This window comes from Lipophrys pholis (genome assembly GCF_963383615.2).
Source record: "Lipophrys pholis genome assembly, chromosome: 16".
NCBI classification, from domain to species: domain Eukaryota; kingdom Metazoa; phylum Chordata; class Actinopteri; order Blenniiformes; family Blenniidae; genus Lipophrys; species Lipophrys pholis.
Genome location: NC_137634.1, coordinates 6,804,820 through 6,831,606, shown reverse-complemented (window position 1 = coordinate 6,831,606; position 26,787 = coordinate 6,804,820). Strand labels below are relative to the sequence as shown.

At 41.0% G+C, this 26,787-nt stretch overlaps 1 protein-coding gene across 1 annotated transcript in view; it reads left to right on the top strand.

Annotated features, from left to right (window-relative positions):
- The window catches only part of gabra3 (gamma-aminobutyric acid type A receptor subunit alpha3), a 111,486-nt gene that overhangs the window by 6,948 nt on the left and 77,751 nt on the right, over window positions 1-26,787 (top strand). Inside the window, exon 2 of the mRNA XM_080483680.1 lies at window positions 25,573-25,678. Coding sequence (XP_080339806.1) covers window positions 25,593-25,678 — 86 coding nt within the window. The 5' untranslated portion in view covers window positions 25,573-25,592. The remainder of the gene's footprint in view (window positions 1-25,572; window positions 25,679-26,787) is intronic.

Genomic DNA, 26,787 nt, shown 5'->3' with positions numbered 1-26,787 from the left:
CAGCAGCAGCAGCAGCAGCAGCCGCAGCAGCAGCAGCAGCAGCCGCAGCAGCAGCTTCAGATACCATCTCAAGCTTGCAGGGAGTGTAATGCACAAACAGTGGCTGACTGCTGAACATGTCAGTCAAATCTGGAGCACGGCACGGCCACTTTGAAGTGTTTTCACCGAAAATACACAAATATCAAGGAATCACTTGGACATCTTGTCAAAACAAGGACAGTGAGGTAAACAATATTTATTTGGTCAAAGCATGAAACCTCATGACTAAATCTTATAGCAGGTGTGGAAACAAACATTTAGTACTGAAAATTCCAACAATCTCAACATAAAGCCAATTGTAATGATAACTTCAGCTGTATTAATCCAGCGAAATGTCCGACAAACTTCTAAAGCTGTTGCATTATGCATGTTTTTACAAACTCACCCTCACAGCATTGGCCTCGAGCAAGATTTAGGCAGGTACGACCAGCATTGTTCAGAATTCTTTGACCATGTAAGATCAACTGATGAATCAATGGTGAATCAATGTCATTGTGAACTGCAGTGCAACAAAGTGCAATGAGAGTTTCCTAATTTGATCCATGTTGTAAGATTTCATTCCATCTTCACACACTTAGTTACTGTACCCTGTTTTAAGACATTGCCTTTTGGTTTAGATGCAATTTAATGTAAATTTCTCTGCTCTCATGAGCTTTTTTTCGTGGGCTTATTTCTTTTTTTCGATCACAAGCGAGCAGATTACTCTGGGGATCTTAATGTGTGCCACCTCCGTGCCGTCTCGGCCCACGCTTTATTATACCAGGTACAGCAAAGAGACATTTCTTTCACAGACATTACTGTTGCATGCCATGCTCAAACATGGTGTAGGTGTCATTGTGTCAAGCACAAGGGGGGGATTTTATAGTTTAATTCTACCGTAAACTCTTCCCATCTGAAACAAAAACTTTCGGGGCGTCTGCCACAGGATGTTTGTTAGTCAAGGTTATAATGACTGATGAGCCTAAATAGCCTCAAACAAACAGAGGGCGTCATATAAGGAATGCAAAACCCTGAGATCAGTCAAGCAGCAGGGATGCAAGAAGAATAAATATCAAAGATATTAAGAAGGCCTTAATTGCAATGTCGCCACAGTGGAAGCCGGTTTATAAGCTTTGGGGCTCTGACAGCGACAGCACGGTCACCTTTAATGTTTCACCTTGACACAAACACTGTCAGGAGGCTGCTGTCTCTCGATGCACACAGAGCCAGAAGGAATCCGAAGTTCAGAGACAAGTTGCGGCTAGGTCATCCCAAGACCGGAAAGCATTAGCGACTCTGAAAATCAATGCTACGGCCGGCATCCAGTGAGAAGCTGCTAAAAGAGGGGAGATGTAGTGTCGTCTCCTCGCTTTAGTTAAAAGCGCTGCAGCGGCTTCAATAAAGCAGGCGTGCAGTATTAAAGGAGAGTCAATGTGAGCACTTAAAATGCTATTAAGATTTACTTTAAAGATAAATCTACAGTATGTTATAATGTCAGCTATAAAAGATTCAGAACTAACTGCGAACCAACAAAAAAAAAAATAGCGAGCATGGTTTGTTTGTTCAAGCGTTACTTTTATCAAGATGATGCTACATCACTAACTCTGGTATTTCTACTTGAAAGATCACTATTGAAATCACTTCCACAAAACATAATTTTGAGGCTTTCACCTGTTTGGTATAGAAAGGGGTTTTATTGATATGATATTGCATCCTGCATAATAAATGTACACTTCGGACACGAACTGGCCTTTCAATAAACTAAAACACCTGTCTAAGACCTTTACAGCAGGAACATACAGAGGTCACCGCTGTCAGTACAGTATCAGTTTGTCCCTTTATGTTCTCAGGACTGAAGAAAGCAATTTAAACCAGTATGCATAATTTGTTTCATTATTTGCACAAGTTAATCAAACCACAAAGAGAAGACGGCGATCGTTCTGGAATCAGCAGCGTCGCAGTGCTGTTGTCGCCGAGCAAGACAGCCAGACTTTAACTTTGCCTGGATTCATATCCGTGAACACCACGAGCGGGTGAGGGGACAAGCGTGTCAGGGTTTGACGTCCTCCTCGAACGAGCCTGACTTCATGCCAAGAATGTGAACACAGTCGTCTGAGAGGACGGGGGTGACTTGCAGCGGCAATTCTGTCCTCCGTGTAAAACCTGTCACAGGTTACCCTGGAGAGCATGGCCTTTTCCAGTTCTGCCACATGCATATAATCGGAGGTCTGAGCTGTGCCACCATGAGATGATATGTTTTCTGTCAGCTGAATCATTCTGCTGCATGATTGTGTTGTCCTTACTGATACTCTTCAAGAAACTGTGGGGGTTTTTTTCTCTCTCTTTTGGATCATGCATGCGACCGTACTACACAGTTCAATGAGATACTAATGTGGAAACGCCTTTAGATCAATATTACCACTGATGAGTCATTGCCTGAGATGCTATTAGTCTGTCATATAGGATCAAGCAGCACTCATGCATAACTATGGCCAGTTAAGTCTTACCTTCACTCCTTGATGTTTGAAACATTTAATGAGTAATTAGATATTGTCTTGTATTACGCAGCACAGCATAACACTATTTACAACTTGCACATTTACAAATGAAAAGCTATTATTGTGTTTCAGGGCATTCAGAGTGAAATATATTCTGGTATTTTCAAGTTGGGCCAAATCAGAAGCTCTGCCCCTGGCACAGCCTCGGCTTGTTTTTGTAAGTGGCTTTTGTTAGTGTTTGCAGCTGTGGCTTAGCTGGTGGAGCAGATTGTCCTTCAATCACAAGGTTACTGGTGATGATGTTCCCTTGCACACGGAACATCAAAATGCTCCCGATGGAGGTTGAGCACGTTGTATGGCAGCCATCACCACTGGACCATTGGTGTTCTGACGAGAGCAATACAAACATATTTTGAAAAGATTATTTTCTCCTCTTTGTGTATCTGGGATCAGTGCACAACGATGCAACAAATGGATAAGCAAACTTAGTTTTGTCACTTTTATTTAGCTCTTCGCCCTGCACTGTGTTGGAGTTGCTGAATAATGTGTTGTAGGCTTGTTAAATGCAAATGGACTCAAAACTCTGTTAACTTTCATACTCGGCAGTTCCTACAATGACTGCTTAATCAATTAATTACCAACATGTATAAAGTATTTAGATAGAGCTGCTTCATATGGACTTTTAGATGTTCAAATCAATAAAGCTGCTTGAGTGGTTTTTTTTTTTAATAACATCCTGCAAAACACTGTTGCCAGTTTATGGTGTGTCCCTTGGGCCACTGTCAGTGGGGACTCATCACTGCAGAGCAGAAATGTTCCAAAGGAATTGCTTTTTTTTTCATGTTCTGAACCAGTTAGCCGATCTTGCCAATGTGACCCTTTCTGAAAGTCTGCAAGGTCTTTACACCTGTCTGTTTCGCTGAAATATGACTCGCGACAGGAACCGACTCTACGTGCTGAGCCATTCAAACAAGACCTTGCCATCTTTCTATATTACGAGATAATAAACGTTATTCACACTTCAGTGCAGGGTAATAATATTTGAGCTCGTTGGTGTATATTGATAGTAGAGACAAAAAAAAAAAGTGCTGCTGTTAAAGGTTCCGGAGTCATTTTGCTGGTTTTTCTCACGTATTTTTCTTCGCATTGACATTCTCTGATGGTCCATGTCCTCCTCTGTCTTATCGTGCCTTGATTATTTCTAACCATGCAACTGCACATTCTTTACTCGCTGCTTTTATGTTGCTGATCAGCTTCTGTCTCAAACTGAGGAGTACATGAATGAGACAAATCATTGTGATCAGGAGATTCATTCTTAAACATTTTGTTTGAATTGTGTTAGAATGAAAAAAGCACACTGGGATGGCTAGATCAGAGGATCTTCAAAATTGCAGCTATTGTATGGGGTTTCTGGTCACCAGTGGTCATTATCTATCAAAATTGGTTGGAGGAACGTAAACGTAGAGTGTGAAGGCTGGCCCATTGTTGTACGAGTCAACAGAACAGCTCCTGTATCTCAAACTGTGGCAGAAATCAAGCTGGTGGTGATAGAAAAGCTTCAGAACAGACTGTCCATTACAATTTTCTTTTACACGGGGCTGCATGGCTGCAGATCATTCAGGGGGCCCATGCGGACCCTTTCCCAACAATAGAAGTGCCAACAATGAGTATCAGCACTGGACCATGGCATGATGGATGAAGGTGGCATGGTCTGTTGAATCTCATCACGACAACATGGCATCACGACGCACAATGGCAAGAAAGTGTGCCGGGTAGTGCAATCCTATGGGAAGAGTTGTGCTGGGAAAGCTTGGTCCTGTATTCAACGTGGACGCCACTTTGACACACACCAGCTACCAAAGCATTGTATAAGATCACATACGCCTTTTCATAAAAACAGAACCTCCTTTAGCCAGATATTACAATAACACAACTAGTTCCAGGTTGTTGTTATTTTTGTGCATGCACAGATGCCCCCACCTCGAAACATAAAGGATTGAAAGGATGTGCTTAGATAGATTAGTAGCATTCACAGTGAAAGCATTGTTGCGTACAATACTTAACGTGCTATTTCGTATTGTAGAGTGCTTGGATGACATGGATAATTTGTTTACTTGGATCCCTTTCAAAAATAGTTAAATTTCCAGTAACCATGTAATGGCCTAATAAAAATTCAGAACGAAAGCTTAATTATCACTAAAAAGCGCATTGAAATATGAAGTTCTCCTTCTGTCCTAATATCTTTTACCCCAGTGCTTGCTTCTTTTTGTGATGTCGCTGACTTGAATTTTACCTTCCAGGTGTGCCCACATACACACACTAAACTGAAATGACCTGCCGTTCCCTGTTTAGTGTTGTGTGTCGAGTTCCAGTCACAGATTTTGAGAAGCAAGTTTGCCAGTTTTCAATTATGGATGAGGAAAAGGAGGGGAAAAGCGGGACGGCTTTAGTGAATACAAACTGAATTCAGGCTATTGTTGGGAGTTTTACTGGCCTTGAAGTCTTATCAAAGAAAGTGCGCGACAATGAAATGTTTGTACCCGAGCTACAGACCCATTTAAAAACAGGGATACAGTTCAAGGAAACGGACTAAAATAATAAGTGATTAAAATGGCTATTTGTAAGCTCACTAATGGATTGTTTGTGCTGTAGTCTCGTCAGACTGTGCTCTGTATTGATTGGTCATCACTGTTTTGCAATGTCCGCTTAGTGTGTGATTGTTTTTTTTTGTGTGATAACAAGCTCATTTTCTACAGTTAATTGCTCAAAATGAAAAGGAAAAGATGAAAGCGCCCCGGTGTCACTCTGCAGTCACTCGACAATAAACCTGTTGGAAAAGTACAAAAAGCACTCAGACCTTCTTTTCCCAGCACCTTTAAGGAGCTGGAGTTAATCAATTAGAAGTAATTAAGAATTAAATTCTCCTTCTTTTTATTTCAGTGTGGGAGCGTTCGGTTCTGCTGCCAGACAGAGTTGTGCCTCACACTGCTGTCAGATTGTATAATGTAGATACTCGTGCTTATCTCGGGAGCACTCTTGGTGACATTTATTTCTCCCGAAATCTAGAACTCTGAAACATTCCCATCTTTGAACTGATAGACAAGAACGATAAGAACATTCGCCGCGAGCCGCTCCCGGGGAATTCAAAGCATTCACTACAATGTCAGGACCGTCGGCTGCCGTTTATTTGGAGACCAGACTGTGATCTTACCAGACTGCTTAATATCAGCGGCACAAAAAGAGATGGAAGCCATCTTTCCTTTGAGAGGAAAAAAAAAAGAAACCAAGAGGGGAAAAATATCATTACACTGGAGTCAGTTTTGTACTTCAGTGCTGGAGTAAACATCACCTTTAAGACCCCATGAAATGGAAAAATAGAACAGAAACAATCCACCAGCTTTTATTGTTTATCGTTTGATTTGTGTTCAATTGTCCCAAAAAAAAAGTAGGGTTTTTTTTGGTTTGGGTTTTTTTCCACATCAAATGCCTTCCTTTGCTCTGTCAAACTGTGTCAAATGTCTGGTGACTCATCCTGCACTCGAGGGCATTTCCTAATTCTGCATTACACAACATCGTTTCCATGACCCTTCCCTGCAATTATATTGCATGTGCAGCTTTGCAGATTGTCTCCTGTTCATTAATAGCCGCAGCGGCTTCAGATATCAGCTCAAACCTGAGGTGGGTAATGCAATAGTCAAGCGTGATTGGCTATTGAAACGCTCCCCACTTTACTGAAGTGTTTTCTAAATGAAAAGCTGCATTCAAATAGCTTTTCTACATTTTTCTCACAAGTATTTTAGGGTTTGGTTCTTGAGAGATGCTTGACAGTAGCAAACTTATGAACCTAATTTACTTAAAATGCTTGGTGATGCGAGTTTAACCAGAAGGTCCCTGACCTTGATTTTGGCACCAGAAATTAAAGGGCAGGCCTGAGGCTTTGCCTGCTTTGATGTTGTCTAAATTAGATTTAAAGTTATTGAAAATAATAATGTGGAACAGACCTGAAACATACAAGGTTTTGTATGTTATTTATAGTGGATGTACGCAGGTGCTTGGCTTTACTATAATGTTTTGACAAAACACATTCAGCAGCAATAGTCTCCACAATGAACCAGACATGACATCTGAAATAAAACTATAAATTGTCGCCACAAATTACTATTGTATGGCCACAAATTAATAATTCATGGCTACAAAATACAAATTTATGGCCATGAAAGTTTTATTTCCGATGTCATGTCTGAGGCTCAGTAGTCCCAACCTTAGTCCCAACTCTCCTCAGACATGCTCTCAATGAAATGCTCATAATTTAATCAAAGCAATGAAAAAAATATCTTCAAATGCAAATGTTGTTAAGAATGCACCATACCGAAGTGCTTCTTTGAATCTCCCCGAGCCAGCAGCACAGCCATCTGTTTTTCCTGTTGTTAAATGTGATTTGATCCAGTAAGTTCCCTCAAAGTTACAGCAATCAATTCTCTGTGCATTGAACCTATTCGGAAAAAAGTTCTTCATTCGAGCACAATGGAAGTCGGAGTTGAATTAGCCGAGTCACATGATTTAGGATGGGGACAATTTGTTCCTTATGTGGACATCACACAACGAGACCTAATGGAGTTTAATTCATCGTGTTTTTTTCAAAGTTGCACAATTACCAGCCATCTAATTGACTTTTAATGTATGTTGTATATACAGGTACTTGAACCCACTGATTTCAATGAAATGAACCATCCTACATTTGAATTCAAATTTGATAGAGAAACATAAATCTGATTGCACCACAAGTATGTGCCTCTGGCCTCATTTGCAACTGGAAGCGTGCTTGCCTGAGTGTGTCCAGATTGCAGGAGGACTGGAGCTCATCAGCCCCACACACTCCATTCGTGCTTGAAACTGAGTAGCGTGAACAATGCTTAACGGAATCTCGCTCACCCCAGCTGCAGTCAGTCACACTTGTTGTGCTCGTGTTCATCACTGCCTCTGCCAAACCAGCAAACTCCACAAGAGTGATAACTTGCTGCACCAGCAGTCAAAGTCAAAATGCTTTGATCACCAGAATCACTCTCACCACAGTCTGTCAGTCTGTGTGGCGGCGGCGGCGATGGCGGCGGCGATGGCGGTGGCGATGGCGGCGGCGGCCCGTACACACGTTGCAGAATTATGTTCGTCACAGATCCACATTCACACACGACAGGGACGGTCCAAGTAGCCAGATGTTTGCTGCGATCTTCTATAGGTGCTGCCAGACTTGTGCACACCTTTGCTGCGTTCGGCATCGTTCTCGTCAGAGACATGCTCAGCTCAGCCGCAATCAGTCATGCTCGCTGTAGTGCTGCACAGCCCGAGCAGCTGGCAGGGCACGCTACATGAGACCAAGCAGCCATAGTTGGGACTCACACTTGCCAGAGGCACCCTTGCAGCTGCCATCATTCACACTAAGTGGGATCCTACTGGCCACACAAAAAGCCCCAGTAAACATTGCATCCGTAGGGACTCGCAGCAGGACCCAAAGCAGATCACGGCTCCGTTCAGAGGAACACGCACCTCATCCCACTGAAGGGAAAGCTCATTATGATCCAGACCGGGGAGAGGCAGCTTACACTAACGGTAGAGACCAGAAAGCTGTGACTCTATTTAGGTACACGTGTGTTTGTGTGCATTGTAGCAACATCCATGGCCCGAATTTAAATATATCAGGCTACGTTTGGTTTAATACACAGGTAATGAAACTTGATGTGTGTCTCCAGATTTCTAGGATCTACATTTGCAGCATAAGGCTTTTTTGGGGGGGGGATGCAGCGCATCTGCTCTTGAGATAAGATTAAATATTCCTTGAAAGCTTAATGTGCTCCTGTGAGGAACCCACCATCAGTAATATCCTTCTGTGTCATATGGGAAAATGGGTGGCCAAGTCCAGCCGAGGGCAGAGCAAGGAGCTACACATGTGGCAGAATCAGTTTAAATATGAATTGCTCATTTAAAATTCAGTCAAATGACAGGATTTCTTCAACGCATGAAATTTTAAAACAACATATACCTCCTCCTCAGTGGGTCAAGCTATCAGGGATTTATTATTGTGGAAATCCTTATGAAGGTATTGTTTGTATCATCCAATTTACAAACTCACTTTAGGAACATTTTCTCCCCTTTGATATGAAACCTACGTTGAGCTTCACAATAGCAACAGATAGGCGTGAATATCTTTCCGCGACTAATACAAGCTTGTTGCTTTGGAAACTGCCCTCATTCATCACAAAGCTGCCCCTTAAATGTTCGTATTGTTATATAGTACATCCTTGAATCCTAACAGTACATCCTTGTTTGTCCGGGATACGAAAACAGGAGCACATATTCAAGACAATTTTTGTTTAAGTGGCGAAGACAAGCCTATAGAAGCTCAAGGTGAACCGCGGTATGGATGTTTGATTTATGGTTTAAATTATTCTGTTGGGCCAGTGGAGTGCACGTGCTGAACTCCCTGCTCTTTGTATGGCTATTACCACAGAGTGAAACCTCGCATTCCAATTACCGTTGGGCCATATAGCTGTCACTCATGTTAGTAATGTCCATTGCTTCTACTTGTGCTGTATTGGAAGTGCGCCCCGGAATATTTTGCTTGTTAGCGTGATCAACGGGGGATGATCAAGCCACTCCTGGGACTAAACTCAAAGGACCCACTTGACTCAAAAAATAAGCAGGAAGTTGTACATTAATCAACTTTCCATGTTTAAATGGTTTTATTCCATCTGCAAAAGCCAGGATTTACCTTAAGCTCTAGTGCATACTAATAGGCAATCGACCCGTGACCCTGAAGGAATATCCATCATGTTTAACTTTGATGAATACATAAAAGGTCTCAGATCAGCTCGGCTGTACTGTAGCGGCACTACGGGGACGGGATCAGGGTGGTTGATTGAGAAAACATTTCAATAAATCATTTGCAAAAATATCACTGCTTGATTCATGATAGCTCCCAGTTATCTGGACTCTGATTAAACTTGAAAGACACAGCGAGGGAATCAGTGAGGTTACATTAAACGCGTCACCAAAGGAATTCACACTAGATTGATTAACCGAGTCACCGCCAGCCAAATCTGTCTATATAATCTCAAGTTTTGAATGTTCCGACTGATCCGACTGGAGGAATGTACCCTGCACCAGACATTTGTGTTACCCAACGCTTTTTTTTTTTCTTCTAATATGAATGGGGTTAAAAGAGTGAATCTCTTTTAGATTTACAGACTGAATAGATCAAATTCGGATAATGAAACAACTCGTTTCAGGTGGTGACAAGTAATTCATCCATCTCAGCAGGGGAGGCAAAGTTGATACTGGATATAATAGATGAATCAAGCAGTTGTATTTAAGGGGGAACAGTGGATTTGGTTCACAATCTCAAGTCGCAGTAAGAAGACCTGTGTTCAATTCTGGATTACATGTTCTCCCTCAATAATCCAGAAACGTCTCCTAATCGACGACATATCTGAACCTATATGGAGGTGATTCTCCATCTGTATGTTAGCTTTATGATTTTTTGTATCCTGCGATTCTGCCTATTTGAGCTGGAACAGCCTCCAGCTCCCTGCTACCCTAACTGGTAACAGACATGGAAGATGGATGGCTGGGTTGTAGTGGATGACAGACTGAAATTGTTCTCAAGGGTGGCTTGAGGTTAAAAAAAAATTTAATATTTGCAAGGCATCACCAAAAGTAAAAATTCCTTCCCAAGGAAGACTTCAATCCTCACCAAAAACCGCCATGCAAGCTTATTCAGTACCTGCTTGACCAGTCCCTTCTAAATCAGAAATGTCATTCTCACAGCGGGTCCATTAGAGATGATGGGAGATCACCGGAGTCATTAGCATTTAGTGTCTGTGAATCTGTGCAAAATGTGCTCTTCTGACCTGCTGGGGCTCTTGAGGAAATGTCAAAGGATGTCCAAAGGTCTGTGAGCTTGATCCTGGTGGGACTACTAATGTCTCTACATGATTTCATGTCAGTCCATTCAGCAGTGGCTCGGATACTCCCGTCTGGATTGAAGTGGTAAACGAGCTGACAGACTGACAGACCTTGCAGCCACAGTGGCAGTTAATAAATGGAGAATACCTGACATGTTCATGCACGGACCGTCTTTGTTACAGTCATGATAAAACGTGACACACGGGGGACACTTGATTGATGGACATGACATGGGTTGTTTATATTCCTACGGGACTTCCAGCTCAGGCTCTTTTGCCGGCGCATCTTAAATCTTAAAGCCATGAGACTCAACAGACAAAACTAACTTCGACGGATATTTGCTCTTTGCCCTCCTTTCATTTCTTGTGCCGCTTCACTGATGATTTTGGATGACTGTCTGCCAGCCTTGTGAACACGCTCCTATATTAAAATATTTATGCTGTTGCATTTTTCAGACCCTGGAAAGCTGTGATTTAAGTCAGGGCGGACTAGGTTAATAGACCAACTGTTAAAGTCTGCTGGACATGTAATAAAGTAATAAAGTTTTTTTCTGGGTGCAGCAATGTCACTCATACTGGATTCTGTGGCACTGACCTTGGGTTTCTGGTTTTATATTGCTTAGTAGGGTATTCAAACAATCAGATAGTGAATAAAATTCAATCTTCCAATAATTACTTCACATATTGCCTTTAATAAAAAAAAGAAACCCGGAGGAAGACCTCTGACATGACACGATTTTGCCTATATAGCATATTAAACTGATGTTTCATTAGCTGGGAGTGAGTTTTAGTGCAGTTTGAGGGAGCAGTTGAAAAAAGTATTTTGCATAGTGCTTGAAAACCTCAATGTGCCGTGAATGGCTCAGCTCATTAACAACACTAGACAGTGTGAAAGTTTAAAACGTCGAGTGTCTGTTGCTCCTGGGCTCATCTTAAAATGTCTTGTTAGCACTGCACTTTATTGGACGTGAAACATAAAAACAGACAGGGATACTACGCAGGATGGCTAACTGGATAACGTGATTACTGGTTCATAATTTATTGCTTTCAGCCTTGAAGCCATTTCTTTTTTTCCCCCCCTGGAGCCAACAGATTTGATGGAGGGGTGACTCAGCGTCTAACAGCGGGAAGCTGTGTGCCTGTCGTTGACTTCACGTCTGCCCTCGCCGAATGACCGTACATGTAATTAGTATGTGTATTTTATTTAATCTCTTTAGGTTTTAATGGTCGGACCTGTGTTTCTAAACCCATTAGTTTTACACTTCACAGAACATCCGAAAGCATCACTCCACATGTTCAGAGTACTGTGAAATGCCGCACATTAGCCTGTAATCGCAAAGGTCACAAAGGTTTTCTCTCAACCTATTAAAGGCTAATTGTCTTTCGTTGGTTTTTTTTTACTTGTTTTGATTCGATTTCCACATGGCGTCAGTGCCAAAAGGCTGACCTACAGTGGTCCGCCTTAAAAAAAAACAAAAAACAAACCTTGCTTGAGAAAATTAATCAGGTGAGCAATCAGCGGGTTAATCATAAAACAATTACAGCCATGCAAATAAGCGACGCATGGCGTGATGTGAATAATGCACCAAACACCCAGGGCTGGTTAGTGGGGGGCATCATCGCCTCCAAAGACGACACCCAGATGATCATTTAGGAAAAACCCAACCGGATTTTTAGCAGAACTTGAAGGGATTATCAGTCCACACTTTTCGCTTCATCCTTTTAGCTTCATCATTTTTTCTTCACCGGTTTGTTCATTTTCGCAGCGAGCGATGCATTTTCTAACACAGTATGCATTATCTATCTCATTTCATATATCTTCTCTCCACCCGCGAGGCATCAGGAGTTATATCCATTACTTCCATGCAATGCCACACTAGTTTGTATTCACTCAGCAGGTTTACCGTGCCGACCCGCGTCAACGTCACCAAGAAACAATCGGCTAAATGCGCCTGGCCCCGTTCAGCTTTACTTCTGTTGTGCAGCTTTGATACAGCTGAGGAGTGCCTGTCATGACTGTTTTAAGTCCTTTAATCTTATCCGCTCCACATCTCCCCTTGCATACGAAGGAAATGGAAATCTTTTCTGGCTGAGGAACTCTCTCCGGTTGTACTGTCTGAGTGATAATGAACTGTGAATACAAGCTCGATCGTACCTTCTGCAAAGACGTTTTTAAAGAAGAGGCAGTCAAAATGCACGCTCACAGATGTTATCAGCCTCTGTGCAGAGACGGCTATCAACATACATTCATGGAAGTATGATATGGGAACGAATTAAAACATTTGGAGCAGCTTTAAAATCTTCAACAAAAAGCTGATCCCTGTATTAATGCTACACGGAGAGACGGCTGGTGTGATTAAAGTCTCTCCAGCCTAATAGAAATCCATCATTAGTGGTAGGCCAATACATGAAATTGGGCTGTACTTTAAACTCTTCATTTCTTTTCTCCAATTCTTCCTTCTGGTGCCTGCTGCTTCTGATTGCCAGTTTGGTTGCACCCCCCCCCCCCCCCCCCCCCCCCCTTTCTCTCCCCACTGGGCAGAGACTTTGTTCCAGCTGTAATCATAATCCATTGAGGAGATGCAGGACTCGTCACAGTCTGAACTGAAATATTAATTTCCCCTCCATGTGGGGCCTCTGCTCTGCCGGCCATGTAATGCTATCAGCTTTGAAGGAATCTTGTCTGCTTAAGTCTTACACAAATGGTACATTTGACATCTTTATTCTTGCTTAAAATATTTTCCAGCTTATAGTGCTATGGGGAACTTGTGACTATATTTCAGTCAATATATGTGGGATTTGCGAGTTATTTATGAGGGAGGATGGGCCTTTTCCCTTTCACAAACAAAATGTCATGACGATGTAATTACAGGGGTTAGAACTAACTTTTTTTTTTTAATTAAGACTTTTTAAAGAGCAATGTCAATGTCATCAAAATCATAATTTAAATTGAAGTACAATATCGTAAGAGGATCAGGAATGACGGTTACAGAACTACAGATAAGGAAATGTCTTTAACACAGGGATGTCAAACATGAAGCTCATGAGTCAAAACTGGCCCAAATCTCAATCTGGCAGCCAAACCAAGTAACCAAGTAAATTGCAAAAACATTGCAAAGAAGCCATTTACTTTTTAACAAGGTTTTCTTAAGAACTAATTGTTTGGTTTTGTGAAAACCCCACCAACATATACTCTATGCCATGATAAAGAAAAGCTTTAAGGTTTAAATTAAAATGTTATTATGCCACTATTTTACTCCAGTCCACTCAAAATGATATTGGACTGTATGTGGCCCCTAACTAAAACAAACATATACATACATAAACATATTTATCGCCTACAACAAAATATTTAGATGTAAATTTCTTCAAAAGTCTCACATCTACAAAATTTTGCAAATGTGTGCTGTTGGATTTTGAAACACTTTCAATCTGCCAGCCCATTCCCCCCAACAGATTAGACTCTAATAACAACTGATAAGTCAGATATTTAGTTGTTTTTGTCCTCAATTTGAAAAAATGTCATCTTGCAGAAACAGTGTTTTGACAGTGCAGTGGAATATAAGGTGTTAAGCTCACCTAAGGAGGATTTATTGTACTTTTTTATATATTTTCCCTTTTCATTGTCTAGCCTTGGGGAAACAGAGCCTTGTTTTCTCCCTCTCAGCCCTGCAGCGAGCAGAATCACTGCTCATGATGTTCTTGCTCTTTATTCTATTTGAGGATTATGTTAAAACTGTATTACAAAAGCCTTGAGACAGTTTTTTTTTTTTTCTTCTTCTTCTCTGATCCAGATTTTTATCCCATTCCAACATATGGCATTCACATTATCAACCACAGCATAAAAAGACTTTTATGTATTGCTCACATGCAGGTCTATTTTTGTATTGCCACTTTCTGAAATGCAAATGCAAAGTTGTATAAACTTCGCCATCAAAGCGCAGAACAAAACACGTCAAGAGACGAAGGCCTGCGGTCTGCACCGCTCAGCCGTCGCACTACAAACAGCCTAACAAGGCCTGAGGTAATACATGTGCACAGGTGGTGAGTGCTAGAAAAGGTATTGCTCTCCACCAGGGATCCTTGATGAACTCTGACAGATTTCACCTATGAGGCAGACACCCCATGCCTGGCTTAACAGCTGCTTTCCAGTTTAGTTTTTGCTTCTTTTTTTTATTTTTTTTGTCTTTAGTTTCCTTTTTTTAAATTACGGCTGCTGTGTGTTGCGTGCAGATCTGCAGTAGTTTAGTTCTAATTGTAAAAGTCACACTGATTTGCATGATTATTCTGTTTATCTGATCAAATCTCTTCCTCCCAGCAGCGTAATGAATGTTATTGCAGGCACAATTGCCCAATTACAGCCTCTTTATAATCACGTGTGATTTCAGCATGTGTATATCAAAGGCGGTTTCTCTGTTACACTCTCCTGGGTGGAATAAAAATTGATTCCGACCTGCCGAAGATTAATGAAAAATATATTGTGAATAATGCTATGCTCGGTATGAAATATGGGCTTTCTTTAATAATCTGGGTTATTGTGTCAACACGGTTCAATGAGCTCTGCTGGAATAACACTGGTCATTTCTGTAGTGTATACTTTGCAGATTTGATAAATGGGCATCAAATATTGTAGATTCAGCAGTATCTGCATGCAATTACCCAGCTGTGCTCCATGTGTGCAAACCTGCTCAACGAGGCAAGCGTTATAGATCTTATCCATTTGCAACCTGACAGGTGAGAACTGTTGATGGCTTACAGAAATATTGAATCAGGGTGTGCGCCAAATCGGCTTTATTCAGACACAGAGGGCACAGCTAAAGCCATCTGGCAGCGGCGGGTTCATTCTGCGCCCTGGATTTTTACATGTGAAAGGGAGAATAGAAATGAGTTGAAATAAACTCCACAGGCCCCAGCGGTCTTATCTGAAGTGGCATATTATTAGTGGGTGCGAGCGTGACAGCACCCGCAAGTCGAGTACTTACAGAAGTTTGCACTTCTTGGCTGTTTATCTTATTGTTTTATCACCTCCACAAAAAAAACCTGAAGACCCCCGAGAGCCCATATCTACTGTCACATGCATGTGTAGTCAGCCCATCCAGGCCACAGCTGTGTGTTTTACACTTTGCTTAAAAGTGGGAACCTCTGAGTCCTTCTGAACATCAAATTACAAATGTTCAAGGGTTGTGACAGTGTTCTGCTTTTAACCACTTTGGCCTCATTATGGAAACCAGATTTCCGTTTCTTCCCTCTCCACTGTCATGTAAATTTACGCACACAGCATGAAAAGTCCAAATCTGTCTGGGTTTAAAAAAATATCTCCATCTGGTTTAGATTTTTTTTTTCCCCCATTAATATCTTTATGCTAATAAACGTCCCCAGTGAGTTTTAGGAGGCTGTGCAGTTTTCTGTTACTGTGCATGCAGCAGAGCAACAATAGGGGGAAGATCCACTACAGATTCTGCAAAGTTTAGCTCTATTAAGCACTTTGTCAAATCGCTTGACCTTAAATTCAGTCAGGATTAAATGTGTTTAGCTTCGAATGGAGTGGACCATCAGGGCCACTTGGGCTGTTTAATTCTGCAGTTTTATCGTTTCTTTCGGCTCCTGTAAACAACTTCCTCTGAAGATTAGTCAGCCAAGGCTTGGCACAGCAAGATGGAAAGGACAGAATGAAAAATATCTCTCCTCTGCCCTAAAAAACAGCAACAGAGGGCTTATTGTCATGCGGCGCTGCCTTCATAAAGGACCCATTTTACTCTCATTACATGTCTGTGAGCAACAAACCTAAATCTTGACAAATTATTGCTGGCGTAAGGTAATCGTGAGGTGCCCCAGCAGAAGCGGCGATGCCCGGCAGCCCAGTGCATTGATCATTTGGTATAGAGAGATCCAGCGTGATGATGGCGATAATGCACCTGCCCCAGTCCCAAAGCAGAGAGAAACATTGTCCTCGCTCATTAGAGATACACCTGTGTGTATTGTGTTGTGGATCGTCTGCAGCGACGGTTCCCGGTCTTTGTTTCCAGAGGGCGTCTCTGCCAGAATAATCCCCGACACACCCTCCTCTTTCACAATGTCTCATTATGTGCTGGACTACTTGTTAATTAACAAAATTGTCTATTAGAAAGAAAAAAAAAAGTGACTATCGGAGCTAATTTCAGTTGCCAAGTTTGTGATCTATTTATATCGCATGACGAATGTACGTTTGGGTTACTTACTTGCAATAAACGTCAGTCCGAAGAGTCCCTGCTTGGAGAAACAGGCTGCTGTGAAATGGGCTGCAACACCTAGAAGAAGGTAAAGTCAAAAGAATTATTAGGTTTTAGTTCTGTCCCAATCTGAATAGTTTCACATATTTAGCTTATTTCATAATGAATTTCATGAACATATCCCATCCCTCAGCTACTCTACATGACTCAAACACTTAAACCACAACAGAAAGTTATTACTTACGCACCTAATATAAGCACCTGAATGCATCACCCATGCATCAGCGGCATGAAGTTAACCCGTAAAAATACGTAAATTAGCTGCATTGCTTAATCCTCAGGGCTCAAAGCATGTGAAAAACATAGCGGCTTATAGTCCAGAGATTAAGGTACTTTAGGTCAAAAACTCAACCTACCCAATTTCTTTCATATTTTCAACAACATCTGAGGCTAATTGACCCATTAATCGGTGTGAATCTGAGTGTGTATTATTGTCTGTGTTTATCCTGTGATTGACTGGCTACCGGTCCGGACTGTATCCTAAGTAATACCCAATACTATCTTTATATATATATATATATATATCATATTTACGCTGTTATGCCTCCCTACAAAAATACAAGCCCTACTTTTATCAAATTTGAATCAATTTCAAATTAACATCATCCTGCTCTTCTTAGGGAAACCCGAGCTGCTCGTAACCCAACCAGCTCTCCATGTCTTCATGTCCTTTCCTCCCATTATTTGTAAATAAGACAACAACACACTTAAACACAGCGACCTGATGTAAGTTCTGTTCTCTTCCGCCGCAAGAAGAAGGCATGCCATCTTTTCTCCCGTGAGAGAACCAGAGTGTGCATTGTGTACATTTGCATGCTAATCGCTTTGCACTCAACTGCAAAGTGTTCCAGTGAGCGCCGGAGGCATTTGTGTGAGTGTGCCAGAAGGGTGGCGTCATCTGCAAAAAAAATACATAGAATAAAAAAAAAATACCAGAGCACACGGTGCCGTGTCTTTTTTTGATTTCTCAATCAGGAACGGGCAGAAATGTTGGAAATTTTGAATTAGTATTAACCAGCGAAGTAGTAGTTAATTAGGTTTAATCTTTATACTTATAGAACTGAGACTCGGCAGATTGACTGCTGTCCTCCACACTGTCAACTTTCCCAAGTCTGTTTACATTAGATTTAAGCAACCTGACCGCGAGTTGTTTACTAGCGGATGACGGCAGTAAGACACAAATGTGTTGAGGTTTCTTCAATTCATATGTGGTATAATAATACAACATGCATGATGATCATATTAAACTGAATGTGATGAGATTTGTAATAATTTTTTGGAATCGTGATTTAGATTACAAAGGGATGGAGCCGTGTGCTAATTTTTAACATTTACGAATTATTTGTGTTTATGAGCCATCTGCTGCTCGTGTAGATTTTTGTTTTTTGATCAACTCTGCAGATTTATGACATTCGTTAGCATCAAGTTAGTACTAAACTTACGTTTTGGGTCTCTCAATTTGGAGCAGCTCCAAAAAAAAAAAAATCAATTTCCAGAAGACATCTCTGTAACAGGACAGATCTTATTTTAATCACCTATTATCTGTAGTGTTCAATAAATCACACGGCAGAGTCGTCCAGGCAGAATGTTCACCTCACTTGCATCAAAGGCATTTATAGCTTTTAATTCTGTCAAAAGTGATTACATTACCCAATACATATTCTTTCTTCCTTTGGAAAAAAAAATAAAAAAAAGAACTGACAGCAGAACTGAAAACAAATGTTAGAAGAGCAGGAAATGGAGAGTGCTTTAGGTCTACTGTCACCTCGGGCAAGCTATTTTTAATTTGCCAACAAAGGCACCGGCTCGTTTTTCTCTTTTCTTTCGGAGTCTCAGATTCAAGCGCAATCTGAGCCCCAGAGACCGCCGAGCCCCTCATTTGCATGACAGGTATTGGTAAATCATATACGGTGGCCGGCAGCCAGTCTTTTAATGCCTGTTTGTCTTGTTATTTTTGTTTCCAAAGGATTTGTCGACACTTAGTAAGAGCGCTGTCTGCGACGTCGTCTGGATGATTTTTCACTGCGGCTCTAATTGGAGCTTGTCGAGGAAGCATGAACTGAATCAACAGAACGGAGCCAAGATCTTTCAGGAAATGTGATATATTAGGGGGTTTTTGGATGAGCAAAAACAAAGTTTTACTTGTTTTGTTTATTTAGTTCTTTGAAGCATTTTTCCAACATAGCAGATTTTCCACAGTCTACTGCTATCTGCTCATCTGCCGTTTAAAACCACTGCGAACCCAAAATACTATACAAGAGTACTCGTTTATGACTACACCTCGGGGCTAAAAGGAATGTGTTTTCATGATATTTTTTATTCAGCCTGGACATTCTGAGCCTGACAAAGATTCCACAATGGGAAGGAGTGGAATTGACTTGAATAGACGACAATATATATTTCAAGGAAATTAGCATTGCAATTTCCAGGCAGACATTATATGACAGGGAAATAATCCTCCCGACACCAAAGGGCATCCCGTCGTTTTTATGCAGAACATAAAATCTTTAATGGATAACGATCCAGCACGAACAAAAACTGTTTGGCAAAATGTAGAATTTTTCTTTTTTTTTAATATATATAAAATATACTGTATATCTTGGAACAGCAGCCTGATGCTTTCTGTTTACCAGCATTTGTTAAGCAACACAAGATTGGTGTAATTTGACACAGTCTGGGACTTGGCTTGCCCTCCAGCGTGACATCTGTTGAAAGGGAGATGATGGCTGAAATTATGGAAATAACATTTCAGCTAATTTGCATGAGGCGTATTTGATTCAATTGGCCACATTTGCCATTTTGCTCATTGTGTGGCTACTCAAGTAACCCAGTTTTAGGGGGGGGGGGGGGGGGGGGGATTCATGACAAAAAATGCAAGTACTCTTCAAATCTGATTCAGATATCCTGTTAAGAATCTCTCCTGGCTGGAAAACAGATTCGGATGACATGTTTTATTGCGTCATAATCCGCTCTCCATGCCAAAGGATTCAAAAGCTGAAGTGCTTTATGGTAACAATGGCACAGATTAACTATGACTGTAAATATCCTCATATCATAAGACGTTTGGTATTCAATATGAATACTATTGATTGATTTTACAGGCGGTTTCAACAGATAATTTCTGAAAAGGCAATAAAAATAGATTACTCCCGGTCAATGCAATATAAAACATTGTGAACATTTGCCTGCACACAGCGCCTTGTAAACATTTCTTCATTAGTAAGGAAATAAGTTTTTCGTTCCGAATATCTTGTTATTGCCTGAACAGTGTGGACTCTGGCCTTCAGGCTTCCTGAGCTTGATTTCCTCCATATCAAACCTTTGTTCATTGCGGTTTTATTGAGCATGAAGCAGTCAGAGCTGTTTAATTTGACACACAAGGAGAAGGCGAGCTCGGCACTGATGCTAAACGCCTCAAGCTGTTGCACCCAAGTATCACTCCATTTGCTTAAGTTTGGGGTTGTGGGAAATTGGGGTTAAAAACTGCCATGAAAGCTGCTGCCTATGGGGAATCCGGACATGAAAGTTTGGTAATTCAAACTTACATTGCTGCTGGTGCAACTTTTCTTTTACACTCTCGTTTCTATCTTCTTCCAGAAGGCAGCATGATATGATACAACTGGCCTTCCTGTGTAGTTTGTCTGTATAATTGTCTCTGAGGGGAAGGGGTGGTCTGTTTATGAGATGTTCTGCAACCTTCACCATCTGCTGCAAGTCCTCGAAGGAGGTTGTTTTAGCTTCCTGAGGAAGTCCAGTCCCAGCTGGGAAATCTTCACCTGATGGGAGATGTTTGTAGTGCAGGCGAGTTCAGCTGAGAGGTGGACACCAAGGAATCTGAAGCTCTTTGTCCTCTGTAGTTTTGAGTGTACCTTGAGCTTTTGAAGTTGAGTATTATTTACTTGGTATGTTGTGGTGTTGTTTTCCAGGTTATTCTGAGAACGCTGCTTTTTCAAACTTTCTTCTCTATGGTCTGTTTTATTGTTGTTTCCATCAGTCCTACTATGTGTTACCAGCAAATTTGACTAACTGGTGTGAATGTTTTGGGGGGTTTTCATTCACTTTTCATGAATCTGATATCTCCCCAATATTTGTCCATTACAGGACAAACACAGAGACACAGACATTCACACCTATGAGCAATTAAAAATCACTGAAGGTACCTGAAGAAAACCAGCACACGGAGAAAATGCAAAACTCCCCAAACCTGGGCTCAAAGATACTTCAATAATATGGCAGCATTATAATAAGAAGAAAAGCACATACAAGGAATGTGGTAAACATGTCAACACTTAAGATATAAATTTTCATTTATTGACAATAAAGATTGTTTCTACACGGCAATATATAGTTGCTTTCTCTAGTACGTCAACAAAGTTGACAAACATACGAGTGACCTTTGCATGTTTTTGTTTACGTATATGTTTCTGTAGTCCATCTTTTCTCTTTGTATCATATTGGAAATGACGTTGTGTCAGCTTCACGCTGCGTCGCCATGACAACCACCTGCACCGAGTCGGTACAATTCTGCTCTGGGAACCAACATCCAGAGAAGTAAAGTGAGCGGAGTCAAGCCGAGCTGGCACCCTGCAGTGAAAACACGGCATTAAATGTGAATGATGCCTTCACTTGGGGCTCGGCGATCAATATTAAAAGCCCCCTCATTAAAAATGATTTTGCCCGGGCTCCAGCGCATGATCGTGGGCCCGGGCGATATTCGCGCAGCCTCCTATTTGAAGAGCAACCTGATGTGCACTTTTACATCATTCATTTGTTTGCCCCTCCTGTAATGATCGGGGTTCCACAGTAACACAGATCACTGCTTCCCCAGAGGAAACCGTTTGATCTTGGTGGCAATAAGGGGAGGTTGGACCTCACAAAAGCACAATGGGAGCCTTCCAAGTATGACGCAGCTGCTGCACGCGAGCGTGTGCACCTCACTCATTTGGCTTCCCTTTCTCTCGTTTAGGCTGCATTCATTGCAGGCACACCAGCTTCTGTGCGCATTCATTTATAATGAGAGGTCATTTCATCTCTAAATTGCCAGACTGCAAACGCCATGCAATAATTTTTTAATAATTACAGGGTCCGGGATACAGTCGCTACGCAACATCAGGAGAGTGCAGGTATCAGGAAGAAAGGAAGTTGTTTCTTACATAATGTGTTTGTTCTTGGGTTTAATGAGATATAATGATCTGGCTGTGGTTTGTTCTGCTCTTGTTTCTTGTAAAAACCACCGAGCATTGAAACTTCAGCATGCCAGTTCTCGTTAACACTGAAATTCGCAAAGAGCAAATGAATGTATAACAAACAGACACAGTATCCGTTGGTTTTGGGTATATAAATATATTTTGTTAATAAAATCAAAGTGTTTTTTTTTTTTCTCTTCTTGTTGGGTTAATACCAGATTTGGCTCTTGGCCCAGATTTTTCTTTATAAAGTTTCCATGTTCTCCCTATACAAGAGTGGGTAATCATTAACTTCTACCTACAATCCACAGACGCGGTTGTTAGTTTAACAGACGTTTAGGAGGTGTGTGTGTGTGTGTGTGTGTGTGTGTGTGTGTGTGTGTGTGTGTGTGTGTGTGTGTGTGTGTGTGTGTGTGTGTGTGTGTGTGTGTGTGTGTGTGTGTGTGTGTGTGTGTGTGTGTGTGTGTGTGTGTGTGTGTGTGTTAATTTAACTTTTCGCACAATGTTAGCTGGGGTCAGCTCTGGCCTGTGATTATCTATTATTAGAAAACAATCAGGAGAATCAGGAAAAAGTTAACATTTATAGAATGTTTTTTGTTTGGCACATTTTGTGTTGAAGTTTTTGTTTTGTCTATAATACCTGCGACCAGAATCCACCGCTGCATAATTAAAAATCAAGCCCCACTCAGGGTTCGACTAATTACATCTAATAAAAGGAAACAGTTGATAATATTGGTTGATAAGCAAGAAAATTGAATTGTTATTGTTCTGGTAATTGAATTTCAGCCGATAAGTTGAAGCGTAGCTGTGGATGATTTTTGTCTCCTCCTCCGACAAAGGTCGAGTCGAGCTCCAAACAAGCACTGCATCCACCAACTTCAGCTGTGAAGGAGACAGAACGATCTGTTTCCCAAACACCTGATAAAGCGCAGTACGTTAACCTGCATGAACGCAGCATTAAAGAGGCCGTCGCCCCTCTTCTTCTCCCACAGTCACGACGTACACGGCACATCTTGTACTAATAATGACGGCAAATTGTTTCTCAACAAGCTACAAATTAGAGCTAATGACAGAATGATGCTATATGACTGTCACTTTATTAAATAACGGGCCAGTAACCATTAATTACTCCAAGCACCATGCGATTTTAATGTGATTCCTTTAGTAGCTTGTCAATGCAAAGATAAGATCAAGTTGTTAATCAAGCTATATGGTAAAAAAGGAATAAACAAGGTAATCACAAACACATTTGCAATAAAAGAACACGTGCACTCCGGGACCGACATATCTCCTCTTCTCATCTATAGGATTAATGTTGTCAGTTATTGTATCAATATTAACTACAAATGGATTGGCAGCTTATCCACACACCGCCATGATCATAATCGTTCGTTCGTTGACTTGGTTAGTGGTAACTAGTGTTGTTTTTGGTTTTCAATTTAAGTTTTAGTCTAGTCTTTGCGTCAAGCTGTCATTTCAGGTTTTTTTTTAGTTTTAGTCATATCCATAGTCCTTAGTCTAGTCAAGTTTCAGCCGACTAAAAATCGGAGAAATTTAGTTTTATTTTAGCCAGAATTATCCAACAATGACCAACTAAACTGATGACATTCTAGTCTTGTGTTAGTCAATGAAAATTGTATTTGGCTTCTTTTATAAAACAAATTTTTTTTAAACGAAATAACATAAGATTCTGTCTCGGTCAACAAAAATGAAAACATTCTAGCACAGTTTTTATTTTGTAAACCATGTAAACCACATTGAGTCACATTTTTTTTCCATTAACAATATTGCATAATACATTTAGTCGTAGTCATTGTCACATGTCCAGCATTTACGCTGCGTCTCGTCTTCGTCACCCCAGTGTTCATTGACAAAAGCATCACTCGTGGGAACCTGAGTACTAAACATTGAAGTTAAAATGTGTCTTGCATAAGTAATGAGTTTATTTTTACATCCACAGTCAACTCACATCATGCAAATAAATTAAACCCATAAACATGTCTCCTGGACTTGTTCCTGCCGGTGATTGTAACGATAAGTCAGTGCTTTAACGGAAAAACACACAAATAGCTCATTTGAAAAAGACAGACATGCAATAGATCAAATAGAAATGTATCCCAAGTAGAGGACGATATCAAGTCTCATTTCCCAGCATGATATAAAATATGGCTAATATGTTATACCGTCTCGTTTTGATGGAGGCCACGTCAAGCTGTGCAGAGGAGATCGTGTCGGATAAGGCAGTCATTTTCAAGATAAAACATCTTCTCATCTGCAATTACGGGTCATATTTCACCAGCTGAATTTAACATGTTGTATCTGGTGGCAACAGGCCAGAAGTGACAGAAATCAAGTGATAAATGACACAAAAGCAACGTGATGAATCCGTCAACTATCGTCTGCTTCTAGGGGGAACAGCTCAGGTTTAAACGGAACAAAACCTGAGAATTACAGCTGCACTGGGATGAAAGTCATCTGAATCATACAATATTTTTACCCACCCCTGATGAAGGAATATTGATGACGCTACAAAATTATAATCAGATGATTTGATAATAAAAAAAAGACTAAACTCTGAGAAGGCCAAAGTTTAAGGTACCTAGCGTCCTCTAGTGGCCTTAATAAATATGACTGAGGCATGTAGAGTCTGTGTGAAGGGACTGGTGTTCATTATTATGAGCAACTCAGGCATTTACATGGCAACACTTTGAGGAAAACTATGTAGTTAGCATACATGGCCACTAGTGGGTGCTATAGGTTTTCTTTCATAATGAAACCAACACATGTACAATACACTAAACATTAACAATGGTGAGAACACAGAATTATATGGACAGATAACGAAGTTGGACTATTACGGAGACTCAACTATAATACGCATTCACAAAGTTCCACCCTGGAAGCTGTTTTCAACACATTGCGTCCGCGACTCCGAGCATCGTTTTGTTGCATGAACTTATAGAGCTCCCGTGTATGACGGATTCGCATGACACTTTTAATTTCTTGTAAAACTGATAGTCATTTTCACGTCTGAGCCTAATCGTGTCATTATCTGTTCGTCGTTGGCATGATGGGAACCTTTCCTGTAGGCTACAATGATTTCACATTGCTTATTTCGGATTCACTCATTACACCTACATGACTCATCGGGTCTTTGCGGCTCCTCGTTTGACTGTAATGGAGCAAATATGAGGTTCAGGATTGCTGCCCACTGCTCTCCTAAATAACCAGCTGACCACCTTCCCTCAAGGAAAGAGGCCCATTTCATCTCTTTTTTTTTTTGAGGAGGGCCCACATAAACTTGACAGTTTAGGTTTTTTTTTCCACTCCACACTGATTCTTTCAACATTGTGAGGACATAAACCACCTCTTGATTTATGCCACTTAATAAAATAACCTACAATATGATGTGCTGTGCTGTATGGGCCATAAAAATGTCAGTTTAAGACCAAACAAATGCCATCAATCACATAAATCAAATGTATAAACCACAGAGGAGCAGCCCCGGTTGGGTAGAGTGATTGAGACTTTAAAACGAAGATTAGAAATAAAAAATAAATAAGCGATAAAGATTTTGGGATTCTGTGTTGAGGTACTTTGAGTGACACTCTCGCTCTCTGCCTCCTCTGTCTTTCTCCTGCAGGCGTGCGCTGTTAAACTGATATGGCTGCTTCACTTTGGAAGCTTAACTCACCGGACCAGGGCTTGTGGATCCTCCTCCTGCTGCTCAACCTCCTTCCTCAAGCCAGGTACGCTCTCAAATACACAATCGCACCGCCAAATATCTATTTACTGTGATTCCTCTTTCCTGCCCCCCTCCCCCCGGGTCACTCCATTCTGTGTTTTGTGTAATAACTGCATTAATCAGACCCACTGCAATCAAACCAACACCAGGAGAAAAAGGGTTTATCTGCATCGTAAGCAGAGAAGACGGTTTTGTTGTTTTGCGTGATGAGCTTAGCTGCGACTGTCAATTCGATAAAAAGTCCATGGGGGTGCAGCAAACTGGAGAAAACCTTGTGGCAACAACAACTGTAATAAATGTAATAAAACATAATAGTTTGTCAATGATGTCATAAAGTAGTAAAATATTTTTTTAATATCACGATTCAGAGAAAGACACTTTATTACATTGCTTTAGCAAACACATTTTGAGGTTCATTGAGGTTCTGGGGAATTGAACCACCTTCACGCCGAGCCACAGCTGCTGTCCCATCCACTAAACCTGCAAGAACCGCTCCAAGAAATGCTGCCCTATTTATGTATTATTACATTATGTTCTGTAGTCATTACATTTTAATACCTGTATATTTAAAAAAAGTACTTTTTAAATTCAACTTCAAACATGTAATAATGTTTTACATTATTGGCAAAACAGTTGAATGAAAATGGATCGAATATCTTATTACACTATTGGCAAGTTACTGTTATATGTAAATAGAGCTCAGTCATATTGTGCTTTTCCAGTGAAAACAATGTTACACACACACACACACACACACACACACACACACACACACACACACACACACAACAAAGGCCAAAAGTATTGTTTGTTACAAACCTTCAATGTAATGATCGATCAGACAAAAACTATTTGTATTTTTTCCTGTTTTCTTGTCATCGCTGTACTTTTTGCTCTCAAGGACTACCTGGACAGAAGTGTGTGTGACTTTCACATTTTCTGGATGCCTGAAATAGAACACATGCCAGTTTGTCTTCCATTAGGTGAGGGGGGGGGGGGGGGGGGGGGGGGGGGGGTAGAAAAAAAAAAACCCCACCTAGGATATTCAAAGTGGAGCCATCCTCCTCCCGCCTGAATGTAGCTCTCCTCTGCAGCGGTCTGGATTTCACTGAA